General features: G+C 48.4%; 2 protein-coding genes and 1 long non-coding RNA gene across 8 annotated transcripts in view; 2 read left to right on the plus strand and 1 right to left on the minus strand.

The window, feature by feature from the left end:
- The first annotated feature begins 221 nt into the window (after positions 1–221).
- Positions 222–4,111, plus strand: LOC144585120 (uncharacterized). Its single transcript, XR_013539624.1, has 2 exons — positions 222–349; positions 2,760–4,111. It is a non-coding gene; the product is annotated as an uncharacterized LOC144585120 (long non-coding RNA).
- On the minus strand, positions 3,955–8,786 carry ZBTB26 (zinc finger and BTB domain containing 26). Of its 4 annotated transcripts, none has more exons than XM_020793369.3 (3): positions 8,432–8,761; positions 8,111–8,234; positions 3,955–7,608 (listed from the first exon to the last, which is right to left on the minus strand). In XM_020793369.3, the coding sequence occupies exon 3, from the start codon at positions 7,596–7,598 to the stop codon at positions 6,237–6,239; it is 1,362 nt and encodes a 453-aa protein (XP_020649028.3). In that variant the 5' UTR covers positions 7,599–7,608; positions 8,111–8,234; positions 8,432–8,761; the 3' UTR covers positions 3,955–6,236. The 4 variants fall into 4 exon arrangements, with proteins under 4 accessions (XP_020649028.3, XP_072841056.2, XP_072841057.2 ...); XM_072984955.2 differs by having other exon boundaries at positions 8,627–8,744; XM_072984956.2 differs by lacking the exon at positions 8,111–8,234 and having other exon boundaries at positions 8,627–8,786.
- Positions 8,787–8,985: 199 nt separating this feature from the next.
- RABGAP1 (RAB GTPase activating protein 1) overlaps positions 8,986–18,347 on the plus strand; it is a 56,509-nt gene continuing 47,147 nt past the window's right edge. For 2 of the 3 annotated variants that reach the window (XM_072984989.2, XM_078382673.1), the window contains exons 1-2: positions 8,986–9,120; positions 16,321–16,521. In XM_072984989.2, the coding sequence (XP_072841090.2) occupies positions 16,372–16,521 (150 nt within the window). In that variant the 5' untranslated portion in view covers positions 8,986–9,120; positions 16,321–16,371. The remainder of the gene's footprint in view (positions 9,121–16,320; positions 16,522–18,347) is intronic. The other variant, XM_072984990.2, reaches the window with a different exon arrangement.

Here is an 18,347-nt window from a genome sequence, read left to right on the forward strand (position 1 = left end):
GGAGCACCACTTTCGTACCCCAAAGGGAGATCTGTCTGATCACTTAACGTGGCTCCAGCCTCCCGCTTTGCTGTTTTGGGTTCACTTCTTGCCCCCCCCCGAAGACAAGTTGGGTGTTGAAAACTTGCCTGTTTTATATTTTTATTAAATTGGGGAGGTGGGGAAGGAGCCTTCTGTGCTGAGTGCCGTTTATTGATTTATTGTTCATCTTTGTTAAATACAGGCTCTGTTGCTCCAGCATCTCATCGGGATAATTTGGGATTTCGCTCTTTCCACCCGAGGTTCTGCAGCATCTAGGCTGGTCAACAGTTCTGTAGGACTCGGAAGCTTGCCTTTAATGTTGTTTTAGGTGCCCAATGAATGTGTTATTGAACTATTTTTGCGGTGTGCATGTGTGACCTTTTAGTTGTTCTACTTACAAATTATATTTATATAGGTATTAATTATGAGCAACGCGGCCATCTCTGCTCCCCTACCCCCTTTGTGTGTGACTTGTCTGACAAAACCTCTCCCTCTCTCTCTATATATATTTGGCACAAAACAAGCATGAACCACCTCTGATTTAATGAAGCCTGCCCTCATCTGTCTAGTTGCCCTCTGCATGTGCACACACTGTACAGTATGCGCTCTTGTTGACTGTACTTTAATTTTAATGTCCGGCCCCAAACACACAACCCTTCTCTCTACAGTACTTGATTCATTTTGTACGCTTCCCATCTTGCAGAATTATTTAATTGTGTAATATAGTTTTCTTATATGTGTTATGTTTTTATGTTGTAAGCCACCTAGAGTTGTCGCAATGACCAGATAGGCGGGGTATAAATAGAATAAATAAATAAATAGACAAACAAATAAATAAATGTGTTATGTGGAAGACAATAATTATTCATTTGCAATGCCACATCAGTTACAGTACTTACCATTTTCCAAAGTTGCTCCCACACTTTGGAACTCCCTGCCACTGGAACCCATACCTGTCATTCTTCTCTGGTCCAGTGATGATTTATGTATTTTGATCCATGAGGTTCCAAGAGCTGATCAGGAATGTTGACAGCACAACCTCTCATGGAACTGCCAGCAGTCAGAAGGAACTTGAGAGCACATAACAATACATTTAACCTGTATTTTTAATCATGACCTGCCTTGAGCATTATTTTATCCTGGTAAGGCAGGACATAAACACATAGAGAAATATGGATAAGGTCCCCGCCCACAAGGAACTTACAGTTTTGAAACAATTAACGGGGAAAAGATAGAGTGAGGAGCAGAGAGGAAATTTCATCCATCTCCGGGCAGTTGCCCTGCTTCTTGGGAATGTCCTCTTTGCATAAGAAGGCTTACCAGCTTTTCTTTGGGTGAAAATGCCTTTTTCCTTCATCTACAGAATAATCCGTGTAATGAACCTGGTCCATGACCTAGATGTTCAAAACACATCCACCGTCTCAGGCTTTCCCTTCGGAAACACTTACAAGGACCACAGGTCATGGAAAAGGAAGAGACATCAGGGAAAGTCATATGAATGCTTTTATTCTGAGGTCACTGTGGTGACTCAAGAGAAACACAGAAGGGGCCTGCACTAGTTTTAATAAAAACACAGCTCATCCCAGCCCAGTCTTCGTCCCATGAGCTAAAGTATTTTTTTCCGATTTCTTTTGTCTGTTCTCACCTGTCAGCACATGCCCCCTGTCTAGAGATGGGCAAGAACCAGTTCGTCTCAGTTCGTCAAGGCGGCAGCACAGGGGCTGATATTCCCTTCTCCTGCCTCCACTGGCGCAAAGAGCCCCTCACCAGGTGCAGCTTGATGGCCTTTTCCCATCTCTGGGGCTAATCTCCCAGTCAGGGGCAAGAGCCCAGGCTTCTCTGCCCTGCCATTTCGCCTGAGTGGGAGATCAGCCAAGCCTGGGCTACTGCCAGGACTGGAAGATCAGTTGAGGAAATGTTGGAAGCTGGCATGCTGGACCTGGTGAGTGGCTGATTGAGCCAGAGGTGGTGAGGGAGGGGAGCAGGAGCACCTATGCTGCCACCTTTATGAACAGGGCTGAACCGGTTCATGCCCATCTATCCCTCTCTTTTATTTTGTAGCATGCCTTTTTAGCAATGGATGCACAACTGGCTTTGACCTCCCCTGAAGTGTGTGGGGGAGCAAACAACCTCCTTTATGTCATTTAAATTTTCCCCTATGTTTCCGGGGCTTCCGCTTGGAGGCTTGCCCCAAGCGGAAGGGGTCCGTTTGCAAGAAGGCAGGTTTCCGGTCGCAGTTCAAAACAGCAGGAACATTTTAAGGGAGGAACTGCCATTTTTTTCTGGAAAGAGGAACGTCACAGGTAGTAAGATAGTCCTGATCATGGGAAAACAACCTGCGTGTGTTTGGGTCTGTAACTAGAGAAATTTTACTGGCAAGCTGTAAAACAGGGATAGAAAGTTCTAGGATAAAATCCAGGCCTCTAGGATGTGTGTGTCTAAATTTTAACTCCTTCTCCGTGGCACCCTCCTGTGGCCGTATTCCAGGGTTTTTTCCCCCCTTGCAATCTCCCCTCCGAAAATGTAGAAATGCCCCTTTGAAGGCTCAGCTTCTGGCAGCCTTTCGTTTCAAGTTAAAATAAGCTCGTAGACCTGACCTACACCCTGCCCCTATTTGCCTTCGGTTCCAATTCACCACTACAGCACAGCTCCTGGGCAAAGAGGTATACCTTGCCCTTGAATGAGGAGAACCCCCCTAAAAAAAGTAACATGCTTCTATTTCTCTTCCCTGGGTCCAGGGTAAAGCTGTAAAAGCACATCGGCTGTATGGAGTGGGAAGCAGAAGCAGGAGGTCCCCAGAGAATCTGCCTTGAGCACATCGGCTAGAAAGATGGGGCTGGTGGTAGAACAACAACGCGCAGAGGATCTCTTCTCATTTCACAATTCATGTTTAATCATTCGTTGCCTGCCCCAGCATCGCTCCCCTTCAAAATGAGTTACAGACAGAGGCCATCTGAGAGACTGGTTTTCCGAGGAGCCATGGCCACGACCTGCTAAGTGCTCCGGACATCCTGTGCTTTTTAAAACGATGCCAACCCGCCAGAGGGCACGGTAAGCTTCTCCGACTCTGTGGAGGCCTCCCTGAACTCTGCCATATCCCATCTCTTTCTCGAGTGCCGGGCGGGACTCTAAGCACACCACACGCCAATGTGGAGTAGACAACCCTGAACGCTTATGGTCGACACTACAGAAGGGGAGGAAGGGCCAGGGACCAAGGAAGTGAGACGGTGAGAGGCCAGTGAAACTGGAAGGCGAGAAAAAGTGGCTTCCGAAGTGGGTTTGGAAGTCCCACCTCGAGAGAGAGAGGCGGGAGAGCTGCCAGGAGAAACGATGGACACAGGCTCAATTGTCAGGAGCGCTACAGGAGGAAGGGGCCAGAGAGGAACTAGACAAAAAAAACATGCAGTTTTCAACCTTTCTAGTCTACTCACGCGCTTTCCACAAATCTTGGTGCAGGGATGGGGAGGAATTGGAAACTAACCTGAGAGAAGACACAGAGGTGAGGGCTGTGATCTAGAGCAGGTGTGGGAAAAGAAAGGTTCTCGGGCACCCCAGCTCTTATCAGGCTCCCATCGTCTCCCCCCCCCCACACACCCCGAAACACATTTTCCCACAGGTGGGGAAAGGTGAAATGCTTGTCCTAGAAGCGTTGAGGGGCAGCCTTTTAAATAGGCCACAATCCACAGTGGCATCTTGGGGGTGGGGAGGTCGATGCCACCCACAGAGACGGCTGGGAGGTAGGAAACGGATTCCTAGACCCACGAAACCTGCCCACGCCGATGGTTCAGCCAAAATGCTGGCTGGACTGCCTTCGATCCCGGCTTCCAAAGCAGCCGCCTCTTCGCCTGCACTGATCAGGAAAGGGACATCCTATACACAAAAGGTCACACAAGGTCAGGGCGGATATTACTTTCAGGTAAGAAGAACAAGAAGGAAAGTACCTGATGTTTTTAAACAATACAATACAAAACAGTAATAGATGACCAAACAGCAAATGCTTACAGTTATCCAGTGCTTTTTTTTTCTCCCCCTCCTTCAAGAAGTCAAGATTTGGGGCGTTTTAGCTTAAAAACTCATCTCTGAGAGGAGGCTCCGTTCCCTACATTTAACACCCTTGGCCCATAAGCAGGTAACTGCTGCTTGAGGTCAGGCCTGCACCTCCTCTTGAAAGAAGCCCTTGGCTACTGCTGCCCACTTTCTATAGTTGTAAGCAAAATTATTCAACCTCCCCCCCCGCCCCTTGCAAATCAGGTTTATTGTCAAAATTGACAGACTTTCAGCTGTTTGCACTGAACAAATCAAAAGCAATTGAAATAGCTCAACACAATGAATGCTTCAAGCCGTTTCCCCAAATTCAACTGAAAATGCAACTTTAAATGAATTTTTGCAGTCTCAAAAATGATTTAATCTTTTCACAGCAAGCATCCTTAGTACTTAGTAAAGCGCCCTTTTGCTCTTATGACCTGCTCCAAAAGAGATGCATAGCCAGACACCAGCTTCTGGCAGCGTTCCTGAGGAATCTTAGCCCATTCTTCATGATCAATGGCCTCCATTTCAGTCATTTTACTTATTTATTTATTTTTTGGACTTATATACCGCCCCATAGCGCTACAAGCACTCTCCGGGCGGTTTACTATTTTAATTATACAGGCTACACATTGCCTGTATAATTGCCATATTCTTGTCTTTGCGTGCTGCAATCGCCTTCTTTTAATCCCATCATAGATTTTCTATGGGGTTCAAGACAGGTGATTGTGATGGCCATTGTAGAGCCTTTCAGGACTTCTTCTGCAACCAAACCTGGGTTGAACGTGAGGTATGCTTGGGATCATTGTCCTGTTGCAAGGTCCAACAGGAAGGTCTAAGAACGCCCAAGCTTCAGCTTCCTCACAGCTGGCATGACGTTTTCTCCTAGGATTTCCTGATCCTTCAATGAATCCATCTTGTCTTCCAGACGCTGCAGGTGTCCACAGCCAGAGGATGCAAAACAGCCTCAGAGCATCACCATAGCTCTGCCGTGCTTAACTGGAGGCAGAGTGTTCTTTTCAGTGTGTGCTTCATTCTTCTTTCACAGACATACTGCTGATCCATCGGGTCAAAAAGTTCCAGTTTTGTTCCACCGCTCCACAGAACAGAACCCCCAAATTTCTGTGGCTTGTTTATATGATTTGGGGGCGTACTGGAGCCAAATCATATTTTCCTTTGCTTTTGGGTCAGTAGTGGTATGTATCAGGGAGTTCTGGCATGGAAACCTGTGTTTAGTACTGGCCTTACTGTGCAAACTGAAACCTCAGTGCTTGTTGTTGCCAAGCGCTTCTGCTGAGCCTTTGCAGTCACTCGAGGTTTTTCTCAGCCTGCCTTCACATAAATCAGGTTGCAGCCATTAATGGGCTTCCCTTTTCTTCCCCACAGAACTTCTGGACTCTGCTTTCAACGGTGCCTCTCGAAACATGAAGTGCCTTCACTGTCTTTTTGTATCCTCTTCCTTGCTTGTGAAGGGCAACAATCTCTTTAACTTTTTGGCCCATTCTTTTGACTTCACCATATTTCTAACATACAGTCAAATGTGACACTCACCAAATTCCTTGCCAGCTCAGATATTTCATGTGTTCCAACTCAAGCACACCCAGTGCAACAAATAAAGCCCTTAATTCGTTGCATCAGGTATGTTTGAGACAATACCTGTTTTTGCATATTTGTGTTGTTGTGTGTGTGGGGATTCTATTCAGGGGGTTGAATGATTTACAGACTGCAGAATTCATTAAAGAGGGCATTTTCAGATGAATTTGGGGAAACTGCTTGAAGCATTGTGTTGAGCTATTTCAATTGCCTTTGTTTGGTTTGTTCACTGCAAACAGCTGAAAGTCTGTAAATGCTGACAACAGACCGGATTTGCAATGGGGGTTGAATAATTTTGATTACAACTGTAAATATCAACAAAAAGAGAGAGGTCTATACCACCTCGGTGCTCCTTCCACGATGGGGGCAAACAACGGCCCCCAAACATCAAAAATCCCCCCCCATGGGATGGAACGGCACGCCAGCTCCAATTTTGGGCTCAGCCCCTCCCAGCTCCTTCGGCGGAAAGTTTTGGAACTGACACTCAGGCCCAAAAGATGAAGGCAGCAGCTCCCTTTCAAGAGATTCCTGCCCCAGTGAAAGAAAAGAAATGTTTCTTTTAAAAAAAGAGAGAGAGAGACGTTTTGGAACCCGTTTCAATTCACGCAGGCGCTGTCGTTCCGTAAACCGAGCACTGCCTGGGCCAGCTTGCCCGCGTCCAGCCCCTGACCTCCCTCGGCCGGCGGGCAGCCCTTGGAGTCCGCCATCCCCGGGCCGCAGCCAAAGGCCTCAAAATCCACCGCGACGTCCTGGACGTTCCTCTCGTTGGCGTTGTCGAAGCTGTTCTTGCCGTGGAGCTGCTTCAGGTGCTTACGGAGGACGGGCTTGTGGGCGAAGACCATGTCGCAGTAGTTGCACTTGTGGGGCTTGTCCCCACTGTGCAGGTTGAGGTGGTCTTGCAAGGAGCACTTCTGGGAGAAGGTCTTCCCGCAGATCTTGCACTGGAAGGGCTTGATGCCGGCGTGGACCCGCATGTGCCGGTGGAGGTTGCCCTTCTGGGTGAAGGTCTTGCCGCACAAGAGGCACATGAAAAGCTTGTGCATCTTCAAGTGGTTGGCGTAGTTCTCCAGGTGCCGGAACACCCGGGTGCATTTGGGACACTGGTGGTGCCACTGGAGGCCCTTGTCCACGCCCCGATTGCTGGAGCCAAACAGGTCCTTGGGAGCCAGGATGAGGCTCTCGCCCCCTGCGTATGAGAGGCCGTAGTTGTGCAACTGACTCCGCTCCATTTCCCCGCCCCGGTTCTCCACTGTGGAGTTGATGAGCGAGTGCTGGGGTTCGGAGGAGTGGAGGGTGCTCGGCTGCTCCGAGGCCAGGAACTGGCCCGGGTCCTTCTTGCTACGCCCCTCCGTCGCCGCCTCCCCGATGGACTCCACCTTCACAATCTGGATGTCGCTGTCCTCCATATCCAAGCTGTCCTCTGAAGGTTGGACGCAAGGCGAATCTGGCTGCAAGGAGGAGTCCTCCTCGTCTTCGTCCTCCTCCCCCCCACCCCCGGTCCCCGGGCGCTCCTTTGGGTCGGGAGAGTCGGCCTGCCGCACGCCGTCCGCTTTGTGGCCGAGCTGCTGTTTGGGCCGGATGAATTTCCACAGGGCTTGCGTGCAGCGCTCCACGATGTGGCTCATCTGGAGGAAGCTAGCGGCGGTCAAGTAGTTCACCAGCTCCATCTCGGGAAACTCCAGGACGCCGCTGTAGCAGGAGAGCAGCAGCTGCTTCCCCACTTCGGAGCTCTGTAAGATGGAGATCTTCACTTCCCTGGAATCGTTTAACAGGAACTGGTCTCTTAAGAAAGGGGAGCCGGCAGCAAAGACGATCTTGTGGCCGTGGACCTCCAGGTCGTCGATGCGGACGGTCACGTCGCAAAATTTGTTCTCCTCCCGCAGCTTGTCCATCTTCTGCAGCATGGAGTCCCCGTAGTTGTCAAACTGGAAGTGGAGGCTGTCGGCTCTTTCGCTCATGTTGACAAACCTTAAGGGTTGCGGGTGGACAGAGACAGTGAGTTAACACAGACCAGGAAAGATTCCAACACTAGCCCAACTTTTTTGGGTGGGGAGGCATAGATCACAGGTGGATAAACTGAGGCCCTGCAGATGTTGCCGGACAGAGGGTGCCCATCAGCAACACAGTGATGAGAAATGATGTGAGCTGTAGGCCCCGCCTTCCATCATGTCTGGGAACCCACATTTTCCTCCTACAGGCAGAGAGAGAACACTGGCAAACAGACACTGTAACAGGATACATCTTGCTTTTTCATCTAATTCTCTTTCAAGACTATACACTGATAACAATCATTCTCCTGCTCCCACCGCCCCACTTTCTTTGATAGTTCCCAAAGAAGCATCCGTGAAAGAGGTGTGCAAGAAACGACACCCTCTGACCAAGCCCCTCTGGGTCACCCCTTCTCTCTGATCTACCTTGCTGGGCTTGTGTCATAAGGACAAAGTGTGTGTAGGGGAAAAAGCGTCCCTACCTCAGGGGCAAAGCACACAGACGTTCGCGCCCAGCGAGTCCAGTCCCCAAAATCTCCAGGAAGGGCTAGGAAAGGAATCCTGTCCCCAAGCCCCTGAAACACCACGAACGTCGCTCAGCACCGGCTACAGGGGAGCAAAAGAAACCAAGGATCAGATTCTCTGCTGGGGAGCATTTGAGTCCATAGAACGAGAAACACGACAGTGACTGAAATGGGGAAGAAAAGCCGAAGGGACCCAAGGAAAATAAAAAAGGAAACCAGACCCAGAATTAGTCCCCTGAAGGGAACAGGAGGGCATCCCACCGCCTCCCTTTATCTTACCTAAACAAGACGTGCCTGGAAGAAGGTCCAGAAGGGAGGAAGGCTCGCCTGCCTCGCCGCCCCCTCCCCACGCCGCCGAGGTGCCGCGTCTTGTGGCCGCGAGTTCCACCGGCCAGCCGCCGAAGACGAAGCACCCCGGCTCTTCTCGGGAGTGGGGGGGATACGGGGGCCTCCACCCACCGAGACCCGGCTTACCTCCTCTCCGCCTCCCCCAGGCGGAGCCAGCCCGGCGGCGGGGGGGGAGGGAAGAGGCGAGAAGGAGGGAAGCCCCGACCCGGGAGTTCCTCCTCCTCCTCTTCCTCCTCCTCCTCTGCCGCCACCGGAAGCCGCTCCCCCCCTCCTCCTGGGCACCACTTCCTGTTCCGCCCCCCCTTTCCCCCCCCCTCCCCGCGGTCACGAGAAGGAAAGAAAGGGGAAACCATAGAGAGGGAAAAAGAGAGAAGGGACACCGGAAGTGAGGTGAGCTCCTCGGGGGGTCCCAGGCAGTTTCTCCGTCCCGGAAGTGACCCGGCTCGCTTCCGGCCAGGCCCCGGGACACGTGACAAGGGGGCCGAGCCCGAGGGGGGGGTTGAGGACTGTTGGGGAAGGGGAGGGGGGGAGAGAGAGGAGGCACTCGGGACTGAGGCCCGGCAGCGGCCTGGCTGCTGCTGCTGCTGAGGGAGGCGGCCTCGGGCCGGGCCTGGAGGAGGGTGAGTCCGGCAGCACCTCCCGGAGGAGGAGGAGGAAGAGGAGGAAGGGGAAGGGGGGGGCTGGGGCTCCTCCCCGGTGGGGCGCGTGTGTCTATTTGGGGGGGTCCCTGCCCTCCTCTGAGGTAAATCTGGGCCCTCCTCTGAGGTAAATCTGGGGTGTCACCCCCCCCACCCACCCCACTGGAAGAATAAGAGGCAGGTATCGTCATTTGGGTGGTTCCTTCGGGGGAGGAACGGAAAAGGAACGTGTGCCATTTCCCCCAAGTAACGGCGTTTGCGCCCTTCGGTTGTCGTTATTTTCTGTTCCTTTTGCCCGATTCTTCCTCCCCAAAAGAGGTGGTTTGGGAACCCTGGAACGGAAGCCTCCCTGTCCTGGTTCTACCCCTGTGGTTGGAAGAAGTAACTTTTTTCTTTTTTGGGGGGGGCCCAGACCCTTGGCAGATGGAAAAAGTAACTTTCCCAAGTTTTAGATAGGACTGCTTTCTCATATAGGTACAGTATATATGTATTTGACTTGGAAGTGGCTGTTTTCATCTTATGATTTCCCAGTTCTCTTGTGGGAGCCCTTTCATGCTGGCAGCTGAAATCTTCAAAAAGTAACTTCTCCCAGGTTTGGATCGGACTGCTTGGTTCTTCTATCCGGCGGAGATTGTTTGAATGTTATAATATTGTCCTTAAATGACGTTTTAATAGTAGTGCTGGTTTTCTTTTCCTTGCTGCCTTTAACACGGATCATAAGTTGTGTTTTTAACAGCAGGATAATTGTGTGTTTCTGTGTTGGTTTTGGAAGCGCAAGGATTGCCAAGCCTGATCCACGAGGGCGGGTGGGTGGAAATAAACATACAGGGTTGGGTGATACTGTATTTTTGCTGCTGTAAAAGAGTGTATCCTTGTTTCTTGTGATATTTCCATTGGTCTTAGTTTAAATATTGCTTGATTCTTTCCTTCTGCTAGTAGTAACACTGTTGGCATGTTGCATCTTTGCTAATGACGATGAAGGTATTTATTGGATGGTTCTGTAAGTGCTGTTGTGCTTAGTAATGAAGACTTGGATCCTGTTTATCAGTGTAGTCTTACGAGGTAAGATTCTGCAAATTTGGTGGGACTTCTTCCTGAGTACACTTTGTTTTGGATTTTGCCATTTATCGATGAAATCATTGGAGGACTCTGTCAGCCATAACTGACTTTTTCCCTGGGATTTTTCCACCAATTTATTGAGAACTATGGACACCTAACTCCCATTGCTGCAGCCCTGTTTGGCTTGTGCAAGAAACAGAAATACCGAAAGACCTGTAGACTTCGCAGCTTCATTGCAGCTTTAGTTTTCCATTCATATTTACAAAATGTAGTCCCCGTTTTGGAAGATATGCTGTAAGTCGGTTTGGAGAGAAAGATATGGTATAATGCAGTGGCAAATCAAAATCCCTTCTGTGCGAAATCAGCAAATCATCTCAGCCCCGAGTGATCCCATGAGGCAGCTTGTGTTTACAAGCAATATGCAGTCAAAAGAGATATCTTGTGACTCATTCTGAAACTTGCTTTGGAGAAATGTGTCCACTAAAACCAAAACGTTTAAAAAAACCCGGTGTGGTGTAGGTGTTAGGGGTTTAGAAAGTCTCCCCCTTCATCTATGAATCCCACAAAGTTTAGGACTTGAACTTGCAAACTCTCTCCGTCTAACAAAGTGGGCCATGTTCCACAAAAGCTGACATTTAATATATCACAGTTGGTCTTTAAGGGGCCACAATGTTTTTTGTATTGTTTTGTTTTCTGTTTCTTTGTTGAAATGCTTGCACTGACTAACGTGGCTGCAACTTCGAAAACTAGCCCAGAAGAGTAACTTTCTCAAATGAAAACCCCATCTTGAAGAGAGAAGCCCTCGGGGATCATATGATCCGAGATACTGCCGTTCTCTCCAATGGAGGAGCAAACGTAGAAGAATCTTAGATATTCTTGGTGATTAGAATCATGGCACCAGTCTCAGAGGGGGGGGGCAGTCAGAAAACTTCACAAGAAAGTTTCCCATGGTGATGGTTTGATGTCTCCATCTGTGACAATTGGGGGAAACTGGGGTTCCCTTCTCTCTTCCCCTTTCTTGGGCATGGATCTGGAGTGGCTCTTAGAGCAAAGATTGTGATAGATGGTCAACAAGATAGTGGGACAAAAGCATTCATGTTAGCTTCTCCTGAGGCAGTGTGCGGGGTGGGAAGGAATGTAAAGCCCTAGCTTGGGTGTGTTTGTTTCAGGGCAATTGACATTATGCCTCAGGACATGAAATTCCTGGTAGCCCTTCCAATCTAAGAGCTTGGGGGGGGGAGGAAGAAGGGAGAGAGAGCTAGAATGGCTGCAGTGGTATTTGTGCTCTCTAAATAATTCTAAGGGACGTGGTGGCGCTGCGGGTTAATCTGCAGAAGCCTCTGGGCTGCAAGGTCAGAAGACCAGCCGTCCTAAGATCGAATCCATGCGACAGAGTGAGCTCCTGTCGCTTGTCCCAGCTCCTGCCAACCTGGCCGTTCGAAAGCATGCAAATGCAAGTAGATAAATAAGTGCCACCACGGTGGGAAGGTCACGCCGTTCTGTGCCTAGCTGCGCTGGCCACGTGACCACATAAACTGTTTTCGGACAAACACTGGCTCTACGGCTTGGAAATGGGGATGAGCACCGCGCCCTAGGGTCGGACACAACTGGACTAAATGTCAAGGGGAACCTTTACCTTTACCTAAATAATTCTAATTGCATGCCATCAAGCCCATTCTGATTTATGCTCAGACTTTTCAGGGTGTTCCAGGTAGAGAAGATTCAGAAGTGGCTGACCCTTCCCTTTTTCCGAGGACATCCTGGGACTGTACAGCTTGTCCGTGGCCACACAGGCTGGCTTTTTGCCTGGAGGTCCAGTGGAGAATCAAACGCCCAACCACAGGGCTATCCGTTTCCCGAAATTTTGCTATTTGGATGAGACACAAGACACTCCGTCCTACTCTACCAATAAAATGGGACTTCAGGATCCTGGAAACCTGGGCCTCCCCCCCCCCCCCCCTCAAATTTTTACAGTTTCAGGAGGTGGCTAAGAGTTTCTCTGATCTGTAGAAAATGAATTTCTCAGAGCTGCATCGTCTATTCCATGTGTCACAGCTTTGTGCTAGAGAAGATTTTGGTCTTCCTTCGGTGGAGACATTGAATGGTGCTGTGAATCAGGAACGTTGAAAACCCCACTGATTTAAATTTTGGGAAGTAAACGTGCATTTAAATCTGCCCCAGGGAAATCAACATGGCCCAAAAAAAGCAGTGTTCTGCTTTGGGCAATATTAAGCCTCAGCTTGCTTTGTCTTTATTGTTCAGCCCACCTCCCCGCCCTGATTGCAAAAAATGTTTAAAGGGTGTGTGCCTTTAAAAAGGTTAACAAAAGAACAGGGAAACTGTAGAATGTATAGATACCAGAATCTGTTATGCAATGTGGCCAAATAAATTACAAAATCCTGTTGCTCAAGAAAGAAAAGAAAAGAAAGATTTTATGGGTGCTTTTTTTGTGGCCGGCTGGGGGCAAAGTCCTGATAAAATTCCCTATTTGTCTTGGGTTTTAGATTGTAAGTTCCCTGGGGCAGGGACTGTAAAAATGCCATATGGATCCATATGAATGGACCTCTCAATATGAATAAACTGTAATTATGATTACTCCCAGCCAAGCTCTGTTCAGTTAGCGTTGACAGCAATATTTGTAAATTACACGGATGGATTTTACAGGTTTTTTTTTTTGACAACATGAGAATTAGAAGCATTTATATAAAAGGGATATTTTTGGGTACCTTGCCAGCGGCTAGATTCTGGGTCCCTGTAAAGCTTTCCATGCCTTGCTTCCCTACATTTCTTTTTTGGGTTGTTGTTTTTAAAGGGGAAGAGGTTCTAACAGTAGCGACTGAATTGATGACACTCAAGCTGCTAATATTAAAGTTTAATTAGTTCTGAGTGGCAGTATTTGATCTTAGTTTCCTGTTGTCTGCAGGGATTGATCTGGCTTTGTATTTAAGCATTGGCTAGGAGCAGCCATAGGGGGATGAAGCACTGCATACAGGGTGTGGGTGGGATGATGGTTAAGGGGCTGGTTATTAGACTCTCCTCTTCTACCTCCAGCATAAAAGTGCTCTATCAGCCTGCTGTGCCTGTGGTTGGCTAGTAGAATACTTTGCAGGCCAGTAAGTTCTGTGGACTTATTTTACAAGTCCAGTTTCAAATTCAGCCTAGAAAGCTGGAGTGCATTATTTTCTCTTCCATAGTGATTTGCAGACTCCAGGCCCTTAATAAAGCATCTTGATATTTATGGCTTCTCAGGCTGAGCGGTTGATCGACTTTTCTCGCCTGGTCAGAAAGGCATATTCTTTTGTTGAAACCTGATCCGATTGGGAAATACGGAAAAGCAAAAGTGAAGCAGGTTAGAGGCCTGGGTGTTTCTCCACCTTCCTGCATTGGCTTGCTGGGAGGCAAGCTTATATTGCTTTATGCAGAGTCGAGACTGGCTGAAGCCATGGCGAGCCTCACCTTTATGCGGAGTTGATGTAGTGTTAGATTTCTCCTGTGCCAGCAAAAGAAGCCACTGTTGCTGGATGCTGTTGGCATCACCAGAAGATTTGGCTTTAAAGGGCATTACTTATGCTATGTTTCATCCACTGATCTCTCAGACAATGACCCAATGGGTCACCAGTTGAGTGAGAAAGAGATACAGACAGAGAGAATCTCATTCCAGGCATTTATACTGTGGCAGCAAAAGTGACAAAGCATGTGGTGACACTCTGAAGATGGCTAGGTTTTGTTTGGCATAATCTTCTGCTGACTCTAAACTGCTTCTTCTGATGCATTGAAACTTGTTAGCCTTTAAAGGGGGTGGGGGCTTTGTTGTTCCTTCCAAATGGAGGACTCGGTGTCTGGAAATTTAAAGATCAGGATTTTCTGGTCTGTGTTAAACGTTGCGGTCTTACTGAAGAAGGAGCTTGTGTGTGGCTTCTGAATTGGTGATCCTGCTGGATTGGGGATGCTGGGAGTTGTAGTGACAAAAGAACCCACACAGCTGGTTTGAAGTTCTTTCTCCAATACATATGTGTCAGTGCAATACGACAGATGCTGTATGGCTTCTGATTCCTCTCCCCGCACCCCTTAGCTGCTGAAATTGGAGGATCCTGAATGGGATGGAGAGGTAGAATTGAAAATCTGCAGAGTGGGGGGGCTGGTGGAAGGGTGCGGCTCTCAGACGGGCTTCTGTGGACGATTGCTTTTTGTACGCTGTAAATCATCTGGCACCCTGTGGCCTCCGCAGGGCTGGGTGGAATTCCAGACTTTCAGGGGTGTAAAAATAATTCAGCTCTGCTCCGGCTTCTGTTTCAGAGAATGCAGTGGCCTGAAACGTCTTGTCTCCTTTAACTGTCAGTGGCTTTGCCAGCGTCTTTATTTAAATAAACATGGAAAAACAGAGCAAGAGGAGGCCTTTCCTTGAAGGCGTAGCTGTTTGAGAGTGGAGGATAACGTAAGCCCGGGGTATGTTAACCCAGCCTTGAACTCCAATCAGCCAGAGAAAATTAACTTAAGCTCCAATTTGTTGGGTTAGCTCTTGGCTTGGATTAGACTAGTATCGGTGACTGTGGAAGATAGTGGCTCTGTATTGTTCCTAGCCCCTCCCTGTGGCAGGCAGGAGAAGCCGAAGTATCCATGGATAAATTAATCTAGCATGTCAGAGAGACCTTTTGGGTTTGCATGTGCATGTATATGGATTCAATTTTTAGGATCCATTTTACCCTACCTTTTCTCCAGTGAACTCAGTGGGGCAGGCACATTTTTTAACAGCCTCCTTTTATCCTTAACAACAGTCCTGTGAGGGAGATCTGGTTGAGGGAGGTGGCCCAAAGATGTCCAGCGATTTCCATGGCTCAGTGGATCACAGAACCCCCATCTCTTAAATCTCCGAAGTCCAAGACTCTAAGCAGTACACCACATGGGTGGAAGGTGTGCGCGCAAGCATGTGTGTCTGGGTTGTGGGGTGTGAATTAAAGGCAGTGGAACTCTTGGTAAATATCATTTGTGTCAAATTTCATTCATTTTTTTCCCCAGGATGTTTTTATGGGGTGGATCTCTGGCTCCGTTCTAATCAGCCTGCATCGGTTCTCCCATGAAGGTGGGGAGCAGTTGTGCCAGACAATGACTTGGGGTTGTAGAGCATCCCTTATGGGACCCAAGATGTTGTATGGTTTCTCTGTTGAGGGTTTTCAGGCTGGTCCTGTCATGGGTTTTTATTTGGCTGTGTTGTTGACTTCTGTGCTTTGAAAAGGAGGAAGACAGTTATTTGTTTGTGTATTCCTTTTCACATTCTGGCTTTCCACCAGTGACCTTACTGGGTTCTCCTCCTGACTCACAGCAACACCTACGAGACCGATCAGTCTAGGAGAGGACAGCTGGCCCATACAGTATTTGCCCAGTGAGATTCCATGGCCAAGGGGGGATTTGAACCCAGGGCTCCTGAGTTGTGCTCCAATGCTCTTAAACACTCTTGCTTCCTGACACATCGGGAGCAAACCCTTAAAAGGAGACGCTCCTGCTCTCGTAAAAGGGCTCCTGGGGAGACGGCTGGTAGTTCGGGGACTGGAGGAGGCTGTTCTCTTGCCAGTTTGAATTCATGCCTGGATTGGGAAGCAGCCAGTGTTTTTGGGTGAACCCGAAGCGACAGGAAGAAGCTGTGCAATTCTCAGGGTGCCAACTGTGCCAGCAGGCTTTTCCTTTTAACTAGCGATAGTTCAGCTTCCTTTCCTTTCTTGGCCAAAGCTGAATGGCACGTTACAGATGACCCATTATTAGAAGAGGAAACTTCTTAACGGATGAAAATCTCTGATTCCCACAGCAGATGCTGTTCTCCTCTCCTGTATCTTGCCCGTCACCTTGCTTGGTGCTGTGGCTGGTCTTTGGGACCTAAGCAGAGGCCTTGTTTACAGGTTGTGAAATCCCCGCCTCTGGAGAACGGACGTGATATCAGAGCTAATGACAGGATATTTGTAATTTGTGGTTCAGCACAGAACAGGAGAGGCAGCATGGACGTGTGCCCTTATTTGAAAAGGATCAATAACGTGGCGACCATTTCCGTGGTTTTGCACAGGGGTTTCGATTCTGGAACCCCTGGATGGTAAAGAGTTATTCATCATTTAATTGATGGTTTTTGTTTTTCAGGCACGTGGATCCCAAGCCCATTCATGCATCGAGCGTTCTCTTTTTTAAGTCATGGATGACAAGGCCTCTGTTGGAAAAATCAGTGTGTCGTCAGACTCGGTTTCTACTCTTAACAGCGAGGATTTTGTCTTGATTTCCAGGCAGGGAGATGAAACGCCGTCCACCAATAACGGCAGCGACGACGAAAAGACAGGACTGAAGGTATGAACTCCCAGCGCGCTCCAACGGGTGATTTAGGCGGCTGGGAAGACATTGGAATCATTGGAATCACGCATGTGGCCTTCCCAGAAATTAGCATTTTTATCTGGCTTCTGTTGTTAATGTTACAACAGCCAGTGTATTTAAACAGAGATACTTGTTTGGCGGGAAGAAAATCACGCTTACTGTCTTTGAACATTATTCTCAAACACATTCATACCTTTGTATGCATGTAATTTTTTTTTATTAGAATGCTTACTTTTACGTACTGTTTTTATATTTTATAAGGTGGGCTTCTATGTAAAGAGAAAAAGGCACTTCAGCTGGTTGACAAGGCTGATTTTTATTCAGCAGGTCTCCTCCACTGCCCTGGCTTCTCCTCTGGGCTATATTTTTACTTGCTGGGTATTCCTGGACCTTACCAGGCATGAGGCGCTCTGGGAGGCACAGATCCTGAGCCTCTAGGAATGGTTGAGGGTTGCCATATCCATTTTTAATGTTTTTTTAAAAAGGAGAAACCATAGTTCTGAATGGCTGTGAGCTTCCAGTCCCGTAAATCCGGTGGAGAAGTCTTTGGTTTATAATGCGCCGAAAAGCAATCATTTGTGGGGGATTGTGGCAACCTTGTGGTTGAAGAAATCCCTGGGCAAACTTCTCCCTCCCGTGGCCCAGATGTTTCCTGTTTCTTGGCTTAGTTTACAGGTTGTCTAGAGGCCAAGCTCCAGATTCCATCCAAAAATGTGTTGCGTAGCCCGTGAAAGAAACAAGATCTTGGCCCTTACTTTGCTCCTTAGCAGGTTTTTTTGTAAAACAGTTCTGGGCCGTAGCTGTTACCAACACAATTCTTTGGCTTCCTGGTCCGGAACTCCCAAAATACATGGAGTTGCTTGTTTGTTTTTCCTGTGTTGCATTAAAATGTCAGTGTGAAGTGCGGGCCAGAGATGGACACGGTGCGCATGTAACATAAACTGTCGAGAGCCATTTTCGTGTTTCTTGGCCTGACTGAGAGGCAGAACTGGGCTACAGGGAGAATTCTGGGAAATGTAGTCTAAAGAGAACAATTACCTGGACTCCAGTTGGTTTCAGGAAGGAAGCAGGAGATCACGGGGAAGATGGAAATCTTCCCCAGCCCCTGTTTCTTGCTTTCAGCCTCTTTATCCCATCTTCCAAAATAAGCATTTGGCTTCTTTCCTATGGGAAAAAAGTAACTTCCTTTTTAGAGAGATGAGGGAGGTGGGGTGTTCTCGAATATACTGTGCAGATTTATTTAACTAGTTGAACCCTGGGTTGTGAAACGAGGGACTTGTTTCTTCTTACTGTATTTGTTATATTTATATCGTAAACCTTTCCTCCTCCTCCTCCTCCAGATGTTCTCACAATGCCTCTGACAGGTAGGCTAATCTGAGAGGGTCAAGCAGTGAATGCCACGGCTGGATTATCAGCTGTGACTTTCTGAGCTTTCAGTTGGGATTCTTTGTTGTTCCTGGTGGGTTTCCCATCCAAGGATGAGCCAGGTTCAACCCTGGTGAGCTTTGAAAAGTGTACAGGATCACGGTGTTCAGGCTGGGACAGCACGATGAGCTTCTGTGGGTAAAAAGCATGTCCTTGTCCGCAGACCCGTGTTCCTTCCCTGGGAGGCCTCTCCTTTATCCCTGCAAATTACAGGGTAAAACCCTTCTGCTGGGTGTCTCATGCACGGTGTTAGCTCAACAGGCTGAACTGGATTTCAGGCGGTCATGGTGGTTTCTCAGGCCGGCATGAACCCGTTGATGGTACCTAAGCCGGGGTGGTGGTGGTCCCACCCTTGTGGCTTTGGGCTACTTGAAAGC

This window comes from Pogona vitticeps, chromosome ZW-PAR (assembly GCF_051106095.1).
Source record: "Pogona vitticeps strain Pit_001003342236 chromosome ZW-PAR, PviZW2.1, whole genome shotgun sequence".
NCBI classification, from domain to species: Eukaryota; Metazoa; Chordata; class Lepidosauria; order Squamata; family Agamidae; genus Pogona; species Pogona vitticeps.